This window comes from Chiroxiphia lanceolata, chromosome 21 (assembly GCF_009829145.1).
Source record: "Chiroxiphia lanceolata isolate bChiLan1 chromosome 21, bChiLan1.pri, whole genome shotgun sequence".
Lineage (NCBI taxonomy): Eukaryota > Metazoa > Chordata > Aves > Passeriformes > Pipridae > Chiroxiphia > Chiroxiphia lanceolata.
The window spans coordinates 3,246,009-3,268,050 of NC_045657.1; the positions used below are offsets into that span (position 1 = coordinate 3,246,009).

Consider the following 22,042-nt stretch of genomic DNA (forward strand, 5'->3'; position numbering starts at 1 on the left):
GACATTTTTAATTGGGCAGCAAAAATTAAAATGTATCCTGCATCAGCCTTTTTTTCTTTTTCTTTTTTTTTTTAAGAAAAGACCTGAGGCTAATTCTTCATAGAAAAACTACTGAGCACAGCAGCTTACGGGGATGAATCAGGAGCATTTCTGCCAAAACGAAATTCAAATGACAAATCCGTGGGCAAAAATATTACCCTCTCCTTTTAACACCTGTTGTTTCGAAGAATGTTGAAAAAGAACTGTTTAATCCTTTTACAAGTTCGACAGTAACATTTGAAATTTAGAAACAGGTGCCTGTTCTAGACAGGACTCGACCTGCCAGGGAAGGTCAATGTTTCACACTCTGCTCACGTTGTCTATCCTGCAGGTTTTTGAGCTCCAAGTGAATGTTCATTACAGTCTCTGGAAATGAGAGGAGTGCAGAAGGAAGAAAAACTCCCAAAGGCAAGACCCAAGACCAGAACCTACAAATCCTAAAAACAAGCTCTGTCTTGGATGTTAAGAGAAGAGTCGCCGGGAAGCTGAGCTTGAGGAAGAAGCTGAATGCCTTTGTGACCATGACATGGAACCAGATGCTGCTGCCCCAAAACATCCCCAGACCTGTGAGACACTTACATATTCATCCTGGTTGGGGTCCTGGGACTGGGGGGAGTCAGGGATGGCGGTGTCACAGTCGGGGCTGTAGTGTTCACAGTAATCCAGGGCTGCTCGGGGGTCTGCCACGATCAGGAGCTGCTGGATGTCACCCTGCAGGGAAGGGAGGACAGAGGGTCAGGGAATGGATGGTGCACATGGAGCCACCAGCACGGTGCTGCAGTCAAAGGCATGAACAACACCAAGAAATCAAAAGCAAAACACTTGGCAGAGTCACCTCCCTGACACGGGCACGGCCCCTGAGATGAGCCAGGCGAAAACCCTCCGTGTCCAGGGCTGGGTTAGGAAGCCACTTATCTCTGGTTTAAGAAGCCACTTATCTCTGGCTGCTCCATGAGGTGTGAAGCTGCTGTGCTTCATCCCAGGTCCCAAAAGCACCTCCCCAAAAGATAAGCACATCTGCAGAGGGGTCACCCTCGTGCCTACAGAACGACAGCACCACCAACCCCAGGTATGGTGCATGCAGGGAAAAATAAAAGAAAAGGGCTTTACACACCCCGAATCAGCTGGGGGCAATAAAACAAAACTCCTTTCCACCTGGTCCTGTGCAGCTCTACAGGGCTCCAGAGTTGCCCTGTCCTGTCCAAAAAGCTGTTTTTCGGCCTCAAAACTTCTCTGCTTCTCCTGCTCCATCAGTTGGCCTCACAAAAGGCATCACTCCTCCTCCCTACATCTTGCCTCACCTCGATTTTCCACCCGCAACAGACACAGAAAGAGATTAGAAATGCACCTGCTAATCCAAGAAAAGAGCCAAGAGGGAGGGGGGTTGCAGTGGCTCACTAAAAACCAGGTGCAGAGGGAGCTCATTAGGCACCAAGGCTCATTAGTGGGGCACTCGCTGCAGAGAAGACGAAGCTCCAACCACAGCCCCAGGGTCAGAGCAGAAATTGCTCTGTAGTTTCCTGAAGAACCACCACACTGCTTCACCATGACACCAAAACCCAGTTTATTCAGCCCAGTTTATTTAGACAATTACATAAGACTTTGCTACTTGGATGGTTAGAGCTGGTATTTAATTAGGGGGAAAAGTTTCTTGTTTAATAATAGAAAAACACTGCTAAAACATCGGGGAAAAAAGCAGGAGCATTACAGCAAAACTGGGAGGATGATTTGGGGATGTAATAGGAACCAGAAGCTCCAAATGGAGCCTGGCCAGATTGGCAAACATCCCCATGGAAAACCAAAGGCTACTTTGGAAATGACAGACCGAGTCTGCCTCGGTCTGCATGGTCCAGCCGTGGGTGTCTCTGGGTCCTGGGGAGCTCAGCCTCCTGTGAACATGGAACCACTGACTTCTCTAAAAAAATGTGCTGTTCACATTTTTGGCAAAGATTCACCAGGAAAGAAGGTTGCAAGGACTATATGGACCTGGCCACAACCTGCCTGACTCTGAGGGAAAGGAGGAGCTTACAGCTGTATGGAGCTTCCCTCCCCAAATTCCAGGTTATCACATCCCTCTCTGCAGAAATTCACTGTAACATCTGGGTACCTTTCAAATGCTACACAAGTAACCCTAAAACTGAGCATTGGTTTGAGCTTATTAGTCATTGTTTCCAGCGAATAACCTTCAGAAAATTAGTAGAAATGTCTGCAAAGTGGTTTTCAATTTTCCATTTCAAGAAAGAGAAACAATCTTTCCTTCCCTTCCCCCCTTTTTCTTTTTTTTTTTTTTTTTTTTAAATTCATAGAGCAGAGTTCTGTCATTAGTGTTCTGGCTTTTTCTTTTTCAATGTAACCACCAAAAAATAGAAAGGGAGTATTAGGAAAACAGAAAATGCCAGGTTTTTGTCTTGTCAAACACTTCCCATTTCCAATCAGCTCTGGCCACCACCTGCCAATGGGACCCACACGGGGAACTCGGCCGTGGTGTGACCTACAGGACATCACCCAGCCCTGAGCAGAGACTGGAAGGAGCTGGGTGTGTCATGGGGCTCCTCACATCAAATATCACCATCCCTGGTCTTCCAGGGCAGTTCAGAGCAACAGAACAGGCTGCTCCTTTGGAGTTCCCTCCAGCAGGGGAAGCCCAACCTGGTGGATGATGTGAAGACCCTTCCAGCTGCTATTTCTGCACGTGGAACCTCAGTCAACCCTCACTGACACCCGAGTTAAGCCATTCCTGCCCTTCTCTCACTCAGGTGGTTAAAGCTCCCCATTTTCCACAGGATGATGGGAAGTGTCTGGCTCTGTTGGGATAAGCTGAAATAAAGCAGCCACAAAGCAGAGGTGGTGCTTGTCTGCAAGAGGCAAGGAAGGCTGAAAAAGCTTTTTCTTCCTGATAAGGTTGGATTTACACCTCAAGGAGAGCTGATAGTCTGCATCATACAAGTGACCAGGACTGTGTTTCCTCAAGGAGCAGATAAAGCAAGGAAAGGCATGTTGGCTAAACACGGTGCAAAAGGTTAAGCAGAAGAGAATCTGTTAAAGCTGAGTTTGCTTTTAGTCTCAGCTGATGGCAGTTCCTGAGAAGAAATCCTGGCTTGATTCCCTGCAGGAGCTGAGCATCCTCTGGCTCTGATGGCCCGAGGCATTGGCAGTGCCTTTAAGTACATGGCAAAAAAACCACCTGCAAGTCCCAGGAGCCACAGGCTCCAGTCTCGGGACCATGGCAGAAACCCCAAACTCACTCAACACACCAAAGGACAGTGCTGGTCCAGCAGTTGCTGATGAGTGAGCAGGGGAGGATGAACAGGGGAAGCTTCCTGCTCGTTTTGGGTCAAGAACCTGAGAGAATCAGTGCGTAACTGAATAAATTTGGAATGCAGAGAGTGCCAGGAAAAAGCGTGAGCCACATCAGACAGCTCCTTCAGAGCTCACCACGCTTCACCAGCATCATTCCACACGGCCACTACTTTCCCATTTCCTTTTCAAACCCAATCAATCACCCTGCCCAAAGTTCATCCTTTTCTCGTTGTTCCAGCGGCAGCGTGAAAATCAAGGAAAAACCAAGGCACCCGATTTTGGGGGAATGAGAACCCCAGGGAGCATCTGAGCACCAGTGCGGTGACATGGGCTGAGCAGCTCAGTGGTGGGGGAAGGAGGAGAGCTCAGGGAGTCACCAGACCATTCATCTTTGTTTCATTAACAGCAAGTGCACAGCACTGGTGGATACCCCGTGTTAACACTTGTAAAAAGCAGACAGGAGTAAAAACCTTGTTAGCAAGATTCCCAGTCAATTGACCTCATCCCTCGGCGCAAAACAATAAAATGGGCTAATTTAGCCCGCAATAAAAAGCCCCACTATCTGAACTTCACAAAAGATGCACAAAGCTGTGCTGTCAAGAGCCCCATTTCTTTGATTTAAAAAGCCTCCCTGCACTGGAGCGAGCCGTGCTGGGAGGGTCGCGAGCCCTTTGTGTCCTCTCGAGTGTGTTGCCGCTAATAAATTGCACCAGGAGCTCGCTGCCCCGGCCCGGGCTGACAAAGGGGCAGCCAGCCCCCTGCTCCCCTTCCTCGCTCAAGTGTCTGTTTGTTCCCCTGTTATGGTTACACAAACCACCCAAAGCCTGTCTCCCTCCCATGTCAGCATCTGCTTTTTGCGGCGGAGACAACGACGACACCGTTAATTCACACGCGCACACAGCGCCGGCGGGTTTTCCAGGGAGCCTTTGTAGGAGAGGGAACTTACAGCTGCATCAATAAAGTACTTTAAAGGCTTTACCAGCCATATCATTTTAAGCCTTATTTTCAAGCAAAGAGGGATCTAACTCTCTGGTCACTAACGCTCTGGTGTTGCTTTGAAGGAGAAGTCACCAGCAGTGTCCTTCACCCTCAGCCACCCGCACAAGTGGGTAAAGTTCTCTCTTGGCACATGAATGAGTTGGCACAAGTTCTCTCTTGGGCACATCTGGGCACTCAGGGCTCAAGAAAGTCCTCCAGTAACTGGGGTAGTTTGTAGCGTGCAGAGGCAAAGCACAGTTGTGGCTTGAGCCCCCTCCTCTGCCAGCACAATGAGACCCCAAAAGTCAGGGGTAAGATAAGTGCTCAGAGCACCTCTGAGCATCATCCCAGAGTCCCTTGTTTAAACTCAGCTGCTCCAGAAAAGAAGCCAAGCTGCAGCAATGGGGTCAGACAAAGCCTCATCATCCCCATCAGTCCCTGTACCTGTGTACAAACCACAGCTGTGCTTTGCTGGTTCAACAGAAAATTTCAAGTGGAGGATAAAAAGGTTTAATTTTTAATTTATTTTTTTTTGCCTGAAAATAACCACTATTTCATCCATCAGAAGAGCTAGCTTTTAGAAAAGGGGAATAAATCACATTTCGACCTTTATTCCTAGAGCTTCTTGTGAAGAGGAAGAGGCAGGACAGCACATTTATGAAAATGATTGTGAACTGTGAGGCTTTTATTTGCTCCACCAAACAGATGTAAGTGCTGACTGTCAGGACCAGTAAGAATCTGTCTGACATTTATGGTAAAGCCATTTATGCCTGATGACTCATTTGCTTTATGGATTAAGTTCCATCAAGCCAGTTTAATTCAACTCCCCAGCCAGCTCCCAGACAAGACTGGAAAAGCTCTTTCTGGAGCATTTTTTAACACTTATTCTATATGCGTGCAAAAAATGTCACATCGATTCCAATGACATCAACTGCAGTAACTTGGAGAAATCGTTGTGGTTCAACAAAAAAAACCAAAAAAAGCAACCAAAAAAACAGCTGGCCTGGATAATCAGAGTGACTTCATCTGGCATTGGCAGCAGCTCCATAAATACTGGGATTCTTCAGGGCTCTCACTGCAATGCACTGATAATTAACTGCACTGTTGGTTTAGTGCATTACCCAAAAGTCTGAGAGATGGCATCCCTAAGAATAAAGGTAGTTTGATGTGCTTTTCTAAACTCCTGCGTTTAAATTGGATAAACACAGGCCTGGGATCTACAGTTGTATCAAAAAAGTCTACAAAATTATTGGAAGTAACTGAGATATTCCTGAGTTTTATTATAACAAACTCACTGGTTCCATAAACCCAAACCCAGGCTGAAGAGTGGCAGAGGTTCAATGCAGCTCTATGATGAAGTGAAAGCTTAGAGAGCTTCCAAAGTGAGCTTCCAAAAAACCTAATCCCTGTCTCAGAGACAGCCTGCCAGCCCTCAGATGTTCCACTTGCTAAAACCAGTCATCAGCACTTGCCCAGGGATGCTCACTGCTATGGACGCAGCAGCTGCCCTGCTCCAAGGCTCCAAGCAGGTTGGAGTAAAAGTGATGTTGGAGATGTCAGGGAAGAAGGAAAACAAGGGGGGGACCCAGGACTCAGTGTGCTCCCAGTTCTATCATAGTGAGATCCCAACAGTCAGAGGTATTTTAAGTGCTCAGCACCTCTGCATCCTTTGTTGTACTGGTTTCATCCCAGAATCCCTCATTAAAGCACAGCTGCTCCAGAAAAAGAAGCCCAGCTGCAGCACTGGGGTCAAATGAAGCCTCATCAGTGCCCACCAGTCCCTGTACCTGCAGCCTGAGCCCCTCTTGCTGTCCAGCCACAAACAGGAATGGTAGTTTTGCACTCCAAAATGAGAAGGCAATTGTTCAAAGGCTGGCTAAATAACAAAAAAAAAAAAACAACCAGGCTTGACTCAGATGCAGTCATGAGTCAGCTCCGAGTCCTCGGTGGTTTGGAGGAGTCCAGCCGGATGTTTGTGTCCCCTCCCGCACAGGGGGGCTGCGGGATCAGCCAGGGTAGCTTTGCTGTGAGGCCTCTGCTATTTCCCCTCCTGGGCTCCAGTTACCACAAGAACAGCTCCTGCTGGCTTCTGGCACTCAGAGAGGTGCCTCTTCCGAGCCTTCTTTAGCAAAAACGGGTTTAATTAAGCAGAACGGGGATAGAAGTTTCACTAGAACTAAATATGGCTTCAAAGAAAAACCCTCTCAAGCAAGGGCTGATAAAAGTTTCTCTTTCCCATGGATCTCCATCTGGGGACCCCAAGAAACCCCCTCTGACAACACATCAGCCCAGTCCTGCATCCCCACCCCCAGATCAGCCATGAGCATTTCTGATATTAGACTTGCAGAACACACAGTAATTATTTGGACAACACACAAGCCTCTTTCCCTGACCACAGCAACAAGAAGAAAATAAGCCCTTCGGCTCAGTGGTAATTAACCTCCCCAGTAATTTTTCAACCTTTTTATTTTACAATCCCAGGGAGGAACCCAATTTCCTATCAAATGAGAATCCACTAAATCGCTGCTAGTCCCAGCTGCTGGATTTGAAGGAGTGAGGCGGGGAAGTGCTGTCCCCTCCTCTTCCTCTTCCCTGAACCCTGGGAATCTCCAAGCTGTCCCCAACACCCAGCCCTGCTCCAACAGATGGACAACACCACATCATGCTTCCTCCATCCATAACTGCTGGATCCCTGCATCAGCACCCCCATGGCTGTTTCTTAAAATTAGGAGGCTTTTTGGAGCAAAGGGCTGCATTTTCTCCATGCTTGCAGAGACCACAGCACGCTGTAAGTCTGTCTGTGTGATATCACAACACAATTGTGGAGCAGTTTAGCAAGGACTCCTTATTGGAAGGGAAGGACAGGCAATTCCCTGAGAGGAGAACAAAAGCCAGATGGCTCTGCTAATTCTGGAAAGCTCTCCTGAAGAAGCTGTCGCTCTGCCAGTACCCAAATACCAGTCAAGGACTCGAGTCATTAGCAGAGCAGAAGACACTAGTACAGGGTTTATTTCCAGGTGTTTACTTCCCACCCAGCCCTGATAACCCCACTGTAAATAACCCCCTGCCCTAATGCAAACATTCCCCAGCAGCAGCCACAGACACCGGCACGACACCGAGCACCCTCTGCACTCACTGGAGCAAAAGTGAAGCCAGAGCTTATGCCCAAGTCCTTCTTTGTTTGTGAACACAGAGCTAATTCCCAAAGACAACATACACAGTATTCCCCAGCAGTTTGGATTATTTACACGGCAGTGCTTTACAGGATCCAGCCACTGCTCCAGCTTCCCATCCTCAGCGGGTGAAAGGTTTTCTTGCCTTTCCGAGTGGCTGAGTTTGTCAAACCCATTAATCATGGCTGACTCCTTCCTGCCACTCAGTCCCTGGAATCCTCACCAAATCCTGACAAACCCTTTGCTCTCTGCAGTCCCTGTAAGAGCTCTAAAGCCACCCTCAGCCCTTTGCCACCCTGCTCCACATCACATCCTGCCCTGAGAGCTTCTCGTGCAGGGAGAAAACAGGAAAGGGACAGAATGCAAGAGCCTGACCAAGCTCAAATGGACATTTAATGATGGGGCAAGAGCCCAAGCCAAGCTCCAAATTCCCCACACGTTCTCCCTGCCCCAGCTCCCCATCCCTTCACTGCCAACGCTGATTCATCCCCAGGCACTTCGCCTAATTGAAGCCTCCATCCTTTCAGAAGACACATCTAATCACCAGTTTAAAGATCCCCAAAAGCTCTGGGGCTGCTTTATGCTTTGAGATAATTGTATTTCACCTTAGTCAACCTTGGCCCTGCCTGACTGAGGGGCTGCAGTGCTCAGATGAAGCATCACACGCACATCTCAGAGGCTCACCCCGTGTCTCCCACTGCGATCCATAAATGAGCGTTGCTTCCAGTGGACAATCCATCTTTCCTAGCTAAATGCCAGTGCCTAGACCTTGGAGGACAGTTTTTGTTCAAGAACTTACCAAATGAGTGGAAAAAACCAGCTAAGGCAAATTAGCAACCTGCCACTTAATTAGGATCCAGCAACTTCGGGGACACAGGGCAGAGAGACAAACAATCCTGGAGACAGAGGCAGCTCAGAAAGCAGGTGGTGTTGGCAGGAGCACAGAAAGCATCAGACCTACAAAGTATTTACTGCAAGGCCATCCTAGCAATGCATTTCTCCAGGGGTTTTGCTTCCAAGCTGGAAAAGACTCTGTGGGAAGAGCAGCTCTGCCCCACACAGTCCGTCCAGCCTGGCATGGATGGGGCAGTGCCAGGCTGCATCAGAGCCACAGGTGCTGGTGTCAAGGGGGATTTTCTCCAGAAAATAGGAAAATTTAAGCTAAGAAAAAGAAAAAAAAAACAACCAGGAGAAACTGGACTGTGATTTAAGTCTCCTGTCCTTACAATGAGGAGTACCCCGGGTCAGGCAGCGTTCCTCACACCCACATATCCCAGGATGTGTCCAGCTTCCCCTTGACTCATGTCTGGAGCTGCAAAACCCCAGACACGGGCTGTGTGCTCCAGTGCAGAGCAAATACTTCCAATATCTGCTGCAGCTCATTACCCCAGGGAGCAGGACCCACCCAGAGGAGAAATGACTACTCAGCTTCTGTTTATCCTCCCATCTCCCTGCAGGCAGCCTGACATCAGCCACCCTGAGCGTGGTGGTATCATCAGCATCACCACACACTGGAGTCCTTTGGAACAAAATATTTGCAAGCTCTGATTTTCCCTTCCACTTCAAGCTCCCTGCTCACCCAGGTCTCTCTTAGAACCACTGCTGTCCATGGATTTGTCTGCATTCCTCCTCTTTTGAGCGAGCACAAACACCACAACCTCTTCTATGGGACAGAAAGGTATGTCCAGGGAGAACCAGCCAAAAAGTTGGGACTGCAGGAAAGGGAAAAGGCAGCCAAGGTGCCTTAAAAAAACAAAGCAAGTACAAAGACCTGCTGAAAACACCCAGAGACAGATATCCTTAAATCAACAACCGTCGTGCTCAGACACTCTGCTGGCTATTTTTATATATTTATGTCTGTTAAACAAACCACAAGCTATCTACGAGGATTTTTGGGTGCAAAACAATCAGTTATGGACATGAAAAGCAGGATGGGGCTGAATGGCTCGCCCTGCCCTGCAGCCCCAGCCTGGAAGGACAGACAGACTGGGAGAGGGGCTGCACAGACTGGTGTGACAAAAGGCTGCTTTATATTCACTCCTTCTCTATAGCCTGGCCAAGCACTGTGGTAACACAGGCAAAAATAATATGAGAGGTTTCTGCAGCTATTTTGCAAAGAGGGGAAAAATAATAGCACAGTTCAGGTTTTTAAAGGGGGAAAAAAAAAAGAAAGAAAGAAAAGAAGAACCCCCTGACAGTCCCACCTCTCTCCACCCCAATAAAGAGAGAACATTACTCTCAAATTTCACTTGCCTATTGTAAGGCGAGTCTTTATATTTGCAAAATGAGTATTTTTAAACTTTTGCTTTGAATTGTGTGCTCGGAGCAGATGGTCTGAACCCCCCCCCCCCAGCAGATTAGAAACATATGTGAAGAACAAGGAATCTGAACCACAGGTTTTTATTAAACTACATGACTTTTAGTTCAAATTTCATCACGCTGAAGTAAATATTTTCTCTCTAAAGCAGCAGCTGCATGGTAGGTTACCCATAAGAGATGTTTTGTGTATGTACACATACACACATGTAGCTGCCTATACCTACATGTCCCCTGCTTGCTGAGAAACATTACAGATGTCAATGTGACATCTTGTGAGGATGAAGAATTGCTGGCCAGGGCTTGGAGTAACCTGGTCTAGAGGAAGGTGTCCTTGTCCATGGCAGGGATTTGGAACCACATTATCATCCAGGTCCCTTCCAACCCAAACCACTCTATGATTCTATGAAGAATTGCATCACCTACAGCAGGGACCATCCTCAGCTGACACTCTTCTCTTGAGAAACCATTTACAGATCTCCTGCAGTGACACCTTCCCCAGGAGCAGGAAATGGGACAGGAGCTCCTTGGCTCGCTGGAACTGAAACTTTGCAATGGATCTATCTAGAACATGCTACTAACCAGGCTTGACTGGAAGGAATAACTCCTCTGCTGGCTTATTTTTGAGTTGATGGCTGGGCAAAGGTGTCCCTTCTATTTCAGGGGAAAATTAAAAAAAAAAAAAAAGATAAAAAACCTGACTGCAGAGAACCCTTCCAAGGTGACTCAGTTTTTTTTGGCTGCTCCAAAACTCCCATGAACATGGTAAATAGTCTGACTTTCTTTTCCCCTCTCCAGTTTTGACTGAAAAGTAGGAAACTCAATTCTGAGAAGAGCTGGAATGAGAGAAAAGCAGGTTGAGACTCTGCAGGCAGGGCCAGCTTGGCAGGAGGACTTGGCACACTCAGACCAGCTCCCAGGGAATGTGTGAGATGTTCAGGTCAGACCTGGTGTAGGTCCTTAGCAGATCTGCTCTGTGGATGGGGGATCTTAACTGTGGCCTCCAGTCAGAACCAGTTCTTGCATTTTTTGCCAGCACAAGGAACTGGATCTCTCCCTGTAGGGAGAGGAAATATTTGGAGAAGAGCTGTTGTGGGCATATGCCAGAGGGAAACACCTTCACCAGAGGAACAACACAACTCTGTGATTACAACTGCTAGTACCTAAATATTCACCCCACGGATACCAGCAACCATGTGGAGAGGTATTTAATTTGAAGGTTTAAGCTAACACATGAGGAAGCATTCTCCTCTAACAAATTCATTAGGACAGCAATGCACTTTTTTGGCTGGTTTCCCCCCAAAACCAAGTCCTGTGTGATCTCTTCATGCAGCCACAGGTGTGTCCGTCTATCCCAATATCTCTTGGATCTGATACCTGATTTCAATCACTTTTGACAGAAGGAAAAAAGGCTCGAGATAATTAAAGTGCTATAAATGTCATGGAAACAGACAGCTCAGTAAAATCCATCATCCAAGTGCATTGTCTGGGGAGGCTCTGCTGTGAGTTCACATCCCTGCAGACACAGGCATGCACAGAACTCATCTCTTTAATGTTCCTGCCATAAGTTGAAGCAACCACGAGGCACAAATTAGAAGGAATCTAGACCTGACTAATCTCAAAGCATCCCTGAGATTCCCAGTTCCCGCAGAGACTGCGAAAAGATGAAGCTGAAACACCACAAAATAAGCAGGTTTTCTTGCATCCATTCCCATACATGGAAAACACCCTCTTCTCCTCAGTTTTCCAGACACAAGAAGAATGAAGAAGAGAAATGAGCAGCTCCAGGTCTCAGCTCAGCCAGCTGCCCTTCCCAAAGGAATTTCATGGGACACAGCAGAGCCCAAGGGTTTGTTGATACCTGCCATCAGATGCTGACCATGCTCAGACTGGCACTGCCACCCAGGCAACCTCAGAGGAGCCTTTATCCAAGGACAGCAGCTGATCCATCTGCACAACACGCTTGTAATTGTTACTGGCTCTTCAAACACACCAGGATCAAACCCTTGGAGCTATTTTTTTCCTCTATGACCACACAGCAGCCCGTCCCTCTGTGATTTCTGCCTTCAAACTCCTCATTTGGTAGCTTAAAATCAGCATTTATGTCATGCTCCACACAAATTACAGCCTTGAGCCCTAAGAATAGAGGCCCCACAATCACCATGTGCTGTGTTGTCACTGCTTTTACATCCAGACCTTTATAGAGTGGTCACTTAAACAGCTGGGTTTTTTCTCCCCCCCTTCTCCAGATCATAAATGCTTAGTGGAAATCTATAGGATAACTTTGAAAGGAATGCTTTAAAACCTGCTCAAAAATTGTACCACCAAGTTCACAGGTATTTTTCAATCGAGGCACCCACCATCTGTTTACAATATTAATACCACCCGCTGAGAGTGACTTCAGAGCACAAGATTACTCAAAACCCCAAAATCTATCCCTCAGACATCTCTCCAGAACTCAAACACGCTTTTCTTTTTGCCCTTTCTTTGGGTAATTCTCTATTCCAAAGCATTCATAAAACCACCAGTGTGAATAACCCCCCAGCAGCAGTTTTTCCAGCAGTTCTTCCCAATTGTTTTCCAATAGGAGCTGATTTGGCTCAGGTACATTCACACGGTGTGGTTTTGTTCCCTAATTGAAGCATCAAGTCAGATTATGCTTCTGAAACCTCACAAGCGGCAAATTAAGACTATTCACAGAAAAATCTCTTTATACTTGCTCAGAAAGTTGGCTTCCCTGGATATGCTTAAGCAGGGTGGCTCAGGAGGCACCTGGAAATGGGATTTAGCAAGTTAGATAGTCAAGAAAAGAAATTTTTCATGCAAGGGCAAGGCAATGGGACAGTGTGACATGGTGGTGCTGTCCCTGAGAACCACCCCGAGTGTCCTGCGTGCCAGCAAGGCTCAGACCCATGGACAGCATCCCACAGAACTCATTCAGACCCTCTGGAAAGCTGCATTAACTCATGGCATGCACACTGTGTTAGGCATTTACAGAAAGGGGGATAGGGTCAGCCTGACCTTCAGTGTCCAGCATGGAAATTAAAAAGGAAAAGAAAAATCCCACAAAAGCCCAGCCCAGGCCTCTGAGAAATGAATGGGGCAAAATGAATGGATGTCATTGTCTGTCCTGCTCTGTCAGCCCTTTAACTAGCAGTTAATAATGCTGAGAGAGTGAGAAGATGAACCCATAAGCAATTTTGAAATAATCCCCTCATTTTGCGTCCCGTGTATTCCGAATAACGCCGCCTTTCTGCAGCACAAACTCAATCCCCTGCGCTCCATAGGACACGCTCAAAAAACATATTTTCTCCATTTTCCTCGCTGCATTCATTAGGAATCCCTGGAAGAAACCCAAGGCCCCATTTCCCCTTGTCCTCCACTGCTCTCTGAGCACCAGGTAGCCCAAGCACAACCATTGCCACCACTCTCGAGGTCCCAGTTGTCACCTGCTGAAGGTCATCCCCCACTGCAGCAGGGCCTGAGCAGCCCCACAGCCTGGCTGGTGTCCCCATCCATAGTCCAGGGACCAGCTCTGGGCACTACCCTGTTATCCAGGCTACCTTTTCCATAGGAAAGGAGGAAATTGCAGTTTTCCTTGGAGAGGCGATGCAGAGCGGAGGGGAATACGCAGTCTCTGAAAACTCCACGTAATCCCAAATTAGAGGCTGCAGGGCTGCCAAAGGCCGCCCAGCCTTCAACTTTTCTTCTTGTGGTCATGCAGACCTGACCACATACTCAAATTCCCTATTTTCTTTGCCATTCCACTGAGTGCTGCATTTCTCCCCATCCAACCTCACCTCCCGGTGTCACCGAGGGCCCATCACGCCGTTCCAAGTTTCCCCTCTCCCTCCAAATCAAATAATCCTCTAACAACCGAGCTAAAGGGCTGGCTTTTTCCTACAGGGGTTATTTTTCAATGACATATGTGTGAGCCATGAAGGGATAGTTTAAAACCCGATTCTCCCTCCTCACACGCACATCACGCCGTCGCTCCTTTGCGTCCCCCCCGCTCCGCGCCGAACGCCGCCGCTTCCTGGCTCCGGTTTCATATTGATTTATTCCCCTTTCCTATGTGGAAAATTAGGAACCAGATCAGCTCCTGCCGGCTGTGCCGCCCACGTGAAGATGGATACGCCAGTGGATTGTAAGGGGGACTCTCTCACAGCGGAAAATATGTAGTAGAGCAAAGCCCTTGGCTTGAGTTGCAGCTGGAGCCGCGCTGAGCCCGAGTGGAGGCAGTTGCTCAGCTTTTAACCAGCCCTGTGTAAACAGGGTCACAGTGTCTGTCTGGGAGGTGTTGGTCTCACTGACCCAGAGAGCTCTGGGCTTCATTCCCACCTCTGGCTCCAAGGGAGACAGGGGATGCAAAGCAAAAGAGATGGTTTGGGGAAGGTGGTGAACAGGAGACTTGAGGGGCAGCTGGTCTTTGCACAGAAAAGGAGGTGACAGGAAAGAAATCTTATTTAAGGTCATAGAATGGCTTGGGTTGGAATGGACCTTAAAGCTCATCCTGTTCCAACCCCTGCCATGGGCAGGGACACCTTCCACTAGTCCAGCTTGCTCCAACCTGGCCTTGGACACTTCCAGGGATGGGGCCGCCACAGCTTCTCTGGGCAACTTGTGCCAGGGCCTCACCAATCTCACAGGGAAGAATTTCTTCCTAATATCTGATCTAAACCTGCTCTCTGACAGTTTGAAACCATTCCCTCTTGTCCTGTCACTCCAGGTGCATGTGACAAGTCTCTCCTCCTCTCTTGTTGGCTCCCTTGAGGTACTAAGAGGCTCTAGCTAAGTCACCCCAAAACCTTCTCTTCTCCAGGCAGAACATCCCCAGTTCTCTCAGCCTTTCCTCACAGGAGAGGTGCTCCAACCCTCTAATTATCTTTGTGGCTTCCTTTGGACTCATCCCAACAGGTTGATGCCCTTCCTGTGCTGGGGACCTCAGATCTCCATCAAACTTCTTGCCACAGTCATTTGTGATGGTCAAACAGCAGCTGCATTTCACAGCTCCATCAGACAACTCACACCACTGCTACAGGGCAGGAAGAGCAACCAGGGGCAGCCTCACACTGCTACTCTGGATTTCCCATCATTTCCCCTTCCCAAACTCCAGGACAAAACCCCAGGTGAGCCCTCAGACAGCTCCAAGGCCCACAGCTCCTGCTGGAACTCCTCAGCCTCCCCTGGTCTGGGCTCACTTCCATTGCCAAAGGGTGGCCCTTTGCTTCTAGCAGCACATCAGGGCTTCCTGCTCCCATCCCACAGCAGCTGGAGCTCCTCTGAAAACTTGCTTTTATTCCATTTTTCTTTTCATAGCCAAATTATTCTGGAAGTGGAGCTGCCGCTTTCTCGGCCCCACAGACAGGATTTCCACCCCCGACTGCCACAACCCCAAGATCCACCCTGAGGTTTCCTCCACACCAAGGTGGCTCAGGATCAAGGGGTTTGTGTGCACAGAGGCTTTTCATCACGGCTTGGAATGTTTTCTGCCCCAGGAGGTGAATACAGGATCCAGGTTTCACGGATTAAAGGGAACAGGGGGGAAAATAGACCTGGCTGCCAAAGTTATCTCAGGATATAAGTGGGATTACATGCTTAGGTGTGGGGGTATCTGCTGACACACTCACAATTTAACTTAACACCAAATTTTGGTTGGAAAAGTATTTTCCTGCGTTTGGCTGGCGACAATCACCAAACCATGGAACACCAAGCAGGACACATCTGGTGGGACCACCCAAGAAGGAGCTTTTGTGCAGGTTCCTATTGCTAATTGCCACTACTTCTGGAAATTTGGCTGCTCAGGAAAGAGCTGAAAATGGGAAGCTGAGCTAGTGTGCAACACCTCCTGTCCATACATCTTTCTCCCTCTTCCTCCAGGAAACTACAATGTGTCCTTTGATGATGTTTTCATACTCCAGTTTTTTCAATTATGTTTCAATAGTGCTAATTGTCCATGAAAAATTAATTGGGTTTTATTTATTCCTGCAAAAGAATCTCCGTGCAGCATCTGCCATCTCCAATGCAAGCATTCAAAACAAATCTTGCCTTGGAGTTGGACTTTGATGATCCTTGATGGGTCCCCTTCCAACTCAGGATATCCTGTGATTTTTTTTTTTTTTCAAACACAAAATCTGTGTAGTTCCATCGCAAAGCTAATTTGGAACTACCCAAACTTTTCATCCCAAGAAAGAGAGCTGGGTTTGAACACCCTACAGCCTGAAGAGCAGATGTGAAGTTCAGCCCAGAAATATGGTTTTCCATTAAGGAACAAGAATGGATGCAGGCAGAGGTAGCTGAGCATCACAGCTCAGATTTCACTACTCTGAGCAGCAGGGCTGGAAGAGGGTAAACACAAATTGCAGATAAATTTGCTTTTGCAAGGCATCAAAGCCTCAGGAAAACCTCGCTGTGTTTGCAGACATTCCAGAGCTGAGAACAGTGCACAAAAGTAATATTCAGCACCAATTCTCTCATCTCCCCACACATTTCACTTCAGTGGCCAGAGCACTGTTTGTTCAAGCAGGTTTGACCTCCCGAACCCCTGCCAGAGTGTGGCTACGTGTGCAGAACAATGAGCCCACGGTTAGAGGCTTTTTTCCGTGTTCTTGCAGGGAATAGAAAACACACATCCACACAAACACACTGGCCCCATCCAACCTTCTGCACAACTCGTTAGGAATACCCTCTTCCAGCTCCCATCCCCAGGGTGATGTATTTATTGTGAACATACACATTCGATCCCGCTCGGCTCTGTCGGAGCAAGCAGTCCACCTGCACACTGGGGATGTCTGGAGCGGGTTAGGATTTTCCTTTGGGTTTTGGCAGCCAGCCCAGACTGCCTCAAAAAAAAAAAAAAAAAAAAAAGAAAAAAAAAGAAAAAAAAAAAAAGAAAAAAAAAAAGAAATAGAAAGACCTCACCATGTGCAAGGAACATGTGTTTCATTTGTTCATACCTAAGTGACGAGGGAACGGGTTGAACACAAAGTCAGCTAAGAGGTTTCTAGGTTTGGATGGTCTTTTCTCTGCTGGGTTTAGCCTGCCCTTGCTGCAGGGAGAGGTTATGTGAATAAAAACTTTGCTCAGAGAGGTGCAGACTGCAAACTGTGCGAACAATAACAATAAAGACCTAAATTGCAGAGAAACATCAGCTTGAGCACCACCAGGTCAACAAGGACACAAACCCACCTCCCTGCATGACCAGCTTTACAGAGCTTGGTGCTCACCATCCTCTTCCTGACAATCCCATGAGTTTGGCTCAGATGAGCCTTTACTTCCTATCAATTCACTGCAACAATGCAAATCAATCAAGCTGTTTGTGTATAGAAGAGGATTTTTTCCTATTCAGAGGCTTCTGTTCCAGAAATTCACTTTTATGCAAATAAGGCTAATTGGTGAGTCACCTCCCACATAGAACAAGGTTCCCAAATTAGCAGGGAAGGGGAAACATGCCCTGGTTTGGGCTGGGGACACGCTGTCATGCTCTGCTCTCAGTAAGCTCTTTTCCATGTTGCACAGCCACACTGCCAATAAAGTTCAGCTGGAAACTTCTCCCCAAGAGCACGAGGATTTGGCTTTTCCTCCATGCTCAAGCTGAGGAGAGTCATCTTTCCCAAACGCTTCCATTTGCTCTCCCTTCAGTGCCTGTCCAAGACACACCAAGTCCCCTTGTGGTGCCTTTTCTGCTCCTGAAGCCTCAACCTTCTCCCTGCAGACACCCCTGTCCACAGCAGCACTGCAAACCTCGGCATGATGTCACCAGAGAGGAGCAGGTTTCCAGCATTACATCACCCTGTCTGGGCTCAGCAATCAGCCTCCTGCTCCTCAGAGTTTCCATGGAAGAAACTGAGCCCCCTCCTCCTTCCTCCCACTGTTCAAGGGTGGGGGGGGAGCGAAGCAGAAACGAAGCCATCAGCTGGAAGAGTAATGACCCTACACCTGAGAGCATCCATCACCTCTAACGAGCCTGCCTGGCCCTCTGCCTGCCAGCATTTAAACACAGAGCTCTGCCAGGTGAACGTCAGGAACAGCCAGACACAACCCTGCTCCCCAAACCCCACAGCCCCTGTGCTGGATGGAAACTGCTTTGCAGGATGAGCTTTGCCTTCCAGAGATCGCTCAGTTTTCCTCCATAGCAGGTTCAGCTGATTACCCCACTCTGCAGGAGGTACCCCAGGCCAGGGAAGACTGGGAAAAAACCTGCCTGACCCCTCCATGCCATGGCCTAAGACAGCAGGGGTGGGGAGCCCTGCAGGGGACAGCTCAGCATCGCTCCCCCTGGCAGCTCCCCCCAGTGTCCTTGCCAAGCCCTCCAAAATGGAAAACACTCCTCCAAACCAACTCGCCTGCAGGGGTCCCTGGTGAGGCAACCATCAGGCTCCAAACTGTCTGTTTGAACCATAATAATAAAAAAATAATTGTGGATTTTCCCCTTTGGTGGCTGCTGGAGTCATGGCCCATCACAGCTGCTATGACCATGGTCCAGGAGCAGGCAGGGAAGTCAGTGGTCCCTCAGGCAGGGGTGAGGTCCCACATCCTCCACCAGCGACTCAGAGAACATTAATTCTGGATTTTCATTTCTGTATCCTCAGCATTCACCATGTTTTGCTCACAGAACTGTGAGGAGAGACATCTCTACAAGAAACTGCTCTTGGTTGGAGGTTTTCTCCCATTCACAGACACCAGCAGAGCGAAGCATCAATTGAAAAGCCCTTACAATGACATCAAAAGGACTAAATTCCCTTTCTAGACAGACAATCCACACCAGCACTGAGGTCAGGGTGGGCAGCCAAGCACACACAGCTATTCCACACCACCAGACTTCCTGGGATTCTGCTGTCTCCCCATCTCCTTCCAACCAGAATCCTTTTGTCTCCTCTGCTGGACACAGGGAATATGAAGTGCTGTGGATAACCACAGCTTTCAGTCACCACCTCAGGTGAGGTCAGGAGGAAATAAGGACCATGAGGGGATAAGAGACACCCACTGCCTCAAAGGTAGCTCTCAACAGCACCATCCTGAGGCAAAACCTGAGTGGGATCACGGAATCCCAAACTGGTTTGGGCTGGAAGGGACCTTAAAGCTCATCTCATTCCACCCCCATACCATGGGTAGAGACACCTTCCACCCCAGCAGGGTCCTCCTGTAAGACTGGCCTTTAGTTCTGGGCAAACTCTAAGAAGCTCTAAGACCCTGCAGCTTCCTAAGCTGATGTGTAACTTGGCAATATTAAAAGATGAATGATGGACTGAATGACTGCTAAACATCGATAAAAGCACTTTTATGATCTGTTTGAACAATCAAGTGCTTTGTAAGCTATCAGAGGCCTGGAGGCATTTGATACCAGCAAACTGCACTAATTATCCACACAGGCCAAGGCAGTTTCTTTTACAGTTTATGGAATTTAGCACTAACAAAAAAACCCAAATCAAGCAACCAACCAAAAATAATAATAATAAAAAAGTTAGAAACATTAAATATGTGTATTTTGTAATCATGACTAATAAGGCTCCATCATTACAGGCAACCCTGACCCAGTCACCAAGCTTGACTGCAGGCCAGATGGCCAAACCCCAATTACCCAGCAAATCTAAATGAAAAGCAAGAGTTTCACCCAAGTGTATGCAAACAGTTCAGCTGATGTTTCCACCCCAGCTCTCACTTTCCTTGCTGGCACCTGACAGCTACAGGTCAGATAAAACGGTGTCAGTTTAGGGTTGAAATGAAACCACCTGAAGCACAGCCTAACTTTTACAAGCTGTTTTGCAATTCTTATTCTGGAGCAGGTCCTGCCCCTCCCTTGATGCAGACACGCTGATAAAAGCAGATGACGTCCCTGGGCACCCGTGTAAGACGATGCTGTGTCTGAGACGTTGCCAGCTGGGGCCAAACATCACGTTTGGGTTTTGATTAGACTGACTCCATGGCCTGGACTCTGGCACAAAAACCCCACCGTTAATTGCAAACCCATCCAGAGGCATAACCTTCAATAACTGTGGACATTTTCTAGGCAGCTTTGCTCTCCTGGAAGAGCAGAGTGCTGTGATTTAATCCATATGTCTCAAGTGCACCATTTTGCTTAAAGAGGATCCTTTGAAAAAAAAAAAAAACCAAACAAAAGCAGAAGAAATGACGAGAAAACCAGCAAGCAAATGGAGAATTATTAGGAGACTGGGGAAAGCTACAGACATCTTCAATAAAGAACCCTAAATGCTGGCTCAGGATGTTTTATTTTCCATCATCTCACACCATGGTATATGCTGGTGGTGTAAAACATCGACTCTTTGCACTCCCTGAAAGACTCCACAGCAAAGGAGGTGAAATCAGATTTGGCAGGCCCAGGAAAGCAGGCAGCCAGCACTGTAAATTAGCTTCTTTCAGCAGTCTGCCAAGGTAGGGAAAACAAACGGGAACGTGTATCCGTGCTGCATCCCGACAGAGAAATCCAGGTTAGCAAAAAAACCCCAATTTTTAGAAATGCCTTCTGAAGGTTAACAAAAACTTAATAAACCCGAGCTTTGCCCAGTTCCTTCCTGACCCTCTGGGCTAAGCCCAGATCTTGCAGAACACGATGGGTCCAGTGCTGAGCTCGTGAAAAGCCTCACTGAGCTCAGTGGAGCTGTTCCAGTGCCTCTGGTTTAAAGATCACAGAGTCATTTAGGTTGGAAAAGACCTCCAAGATCATCAAGTCCAACCTTTGACCGATTCCCACCTTGTCAACTAGACCAGAGCCCTGAGTGCCACATCCAGTTTTTTCTTAAGTACTTCCTACGATAATGACTCCACTACCTGCCTGGGCAGCCCCTTCCAGTGCCTGAGCATCCTTTCCTTGAAGAAATTCTTCCTGAATTGGGAACCTTCTTGCTTCTCCTGTGAATAAACAAATAACTGCCTCAAAGAGGAGACTCCTAAACTTCTCCATCTTTACCAGAAAAAAACATAAAATGCACCTGTGTGTATAAGAACCTGTTTTCATTTCTACACCTTTCACTAAAACAAAAGCTGATCCAATCTCAGAGGTGTCTGAGAAAAATAACCTACAGAAACTTAAAAAATAAGAGCACTTTACAGACACAAAAATGCTACAGCCAAGAGCATGGGAAGGGAAGGAGAAAGCCCTGACGATAGTGAAATGAAATCTGGGATTATCAACCACGGTGATAATTGTTTTTTAAGTGTAAACAAGGCAGAAGATGAAAAGAGAGCTGGCATTTCAACCCAAGAGCAACAGAGCACCTGAACGGCCCCAATGTCTCTGCTGAGAGCATTGATGCTTCTATTCTGCTTTGTCTTGTTGTGCCTTGAAACACTCAACAGCCCTAAGAGCACCTCTGGCTCCCTGCCCGGCCTTTCTGGCTCTCCCCAGCCCAAATTGCTTTCCCTCCATTTCTGATGTCTTGATTTCACTCGTGGTCATCAAAAAAAAAAAAAAAAAAAAAAAACCACAAAGGAGGAAACAAAATAAAAAGCAAAATCCTTTCAGCATCATCCAACACCCCCCACACACACACACACAGTGTGCCACAGCTCATCCCAGGACAGGCTCTGGCACAAGGGACAGCAAATACTTTGTCAGCCCCTCGTGGTTTGGCAGAACAGTGTCCACAGGTGTCCCAGACCCTCTCCCTTTGCACCTTGTTTGGCAGGGGCAGAGGAAAGCACTCAGTGTTACAACACCAACTAGACCAATGAGACATAGTTATGGTGCTCAGCTGGACAAAATAAGCTCCTCTTTGTCTCTCTAGATGAGCCAAGAGAGAAGGACATAAACCTTAAAAAGCAATCTACACATGCACCGAGCTCTTCCACTTATGGGGAAACTCATTTCATCTACTCCAGACACTGCTGCAAACCAAAGTTATTTCCAGAGTTACCTTGTGGGACAATCCTACAGAATTTAAACAGGTGAACCAAAGATAATATGCATCAAATGTACCCACTTGTTACTAGGGTATCATCATTGTTTTTACCAATGTCCCCATCACAATTTAGTGATGCCAGCTCTAGCACTGGAGCCAGGGGCTGCACAGTGCTTTTATCAGCACACAATAGCCTTCTCCTGGCAGATCAGAAGACAAAATGGGATATCCAGCAGAAATATGACATAGGAAGGTCTGAACAAACTTCATTTTGCTCATCAGTCCATCACTGAAACACTGGTCTGGAGTAACACTGAGCAATAAAACAAGGCTGGGCCACTCACTGCTGCAGAAACCAAACTTCTTACATGAGATATT

The 22,042-nt window shown here is 47.6% G+C and overlaps 1 protein-coding gene across 2 annotated transcripts in view; it reads right to left on the minus strand.

The window, feature by feature from the left end:
• The window catches only part of COL5A1 (collagen type V alpha 1 chain), a 148,251-nt gene that overhangs the window by 82,570 nt on the left and 43,639 nt on the right, over positions 1–22,042 (minus strand). For both annotated transcript variants that reach the window (XM_032708398.1, XM_032708397.1), the window contains exon 5: positions 619–750. In XM_032708398.1, coding sequence (XP_032564289.1) covers positions 619–750 — 132 coding nt within the window. The remainder of the gene's footprint in view (positions 1–618; positions 751–22,042) is intronic.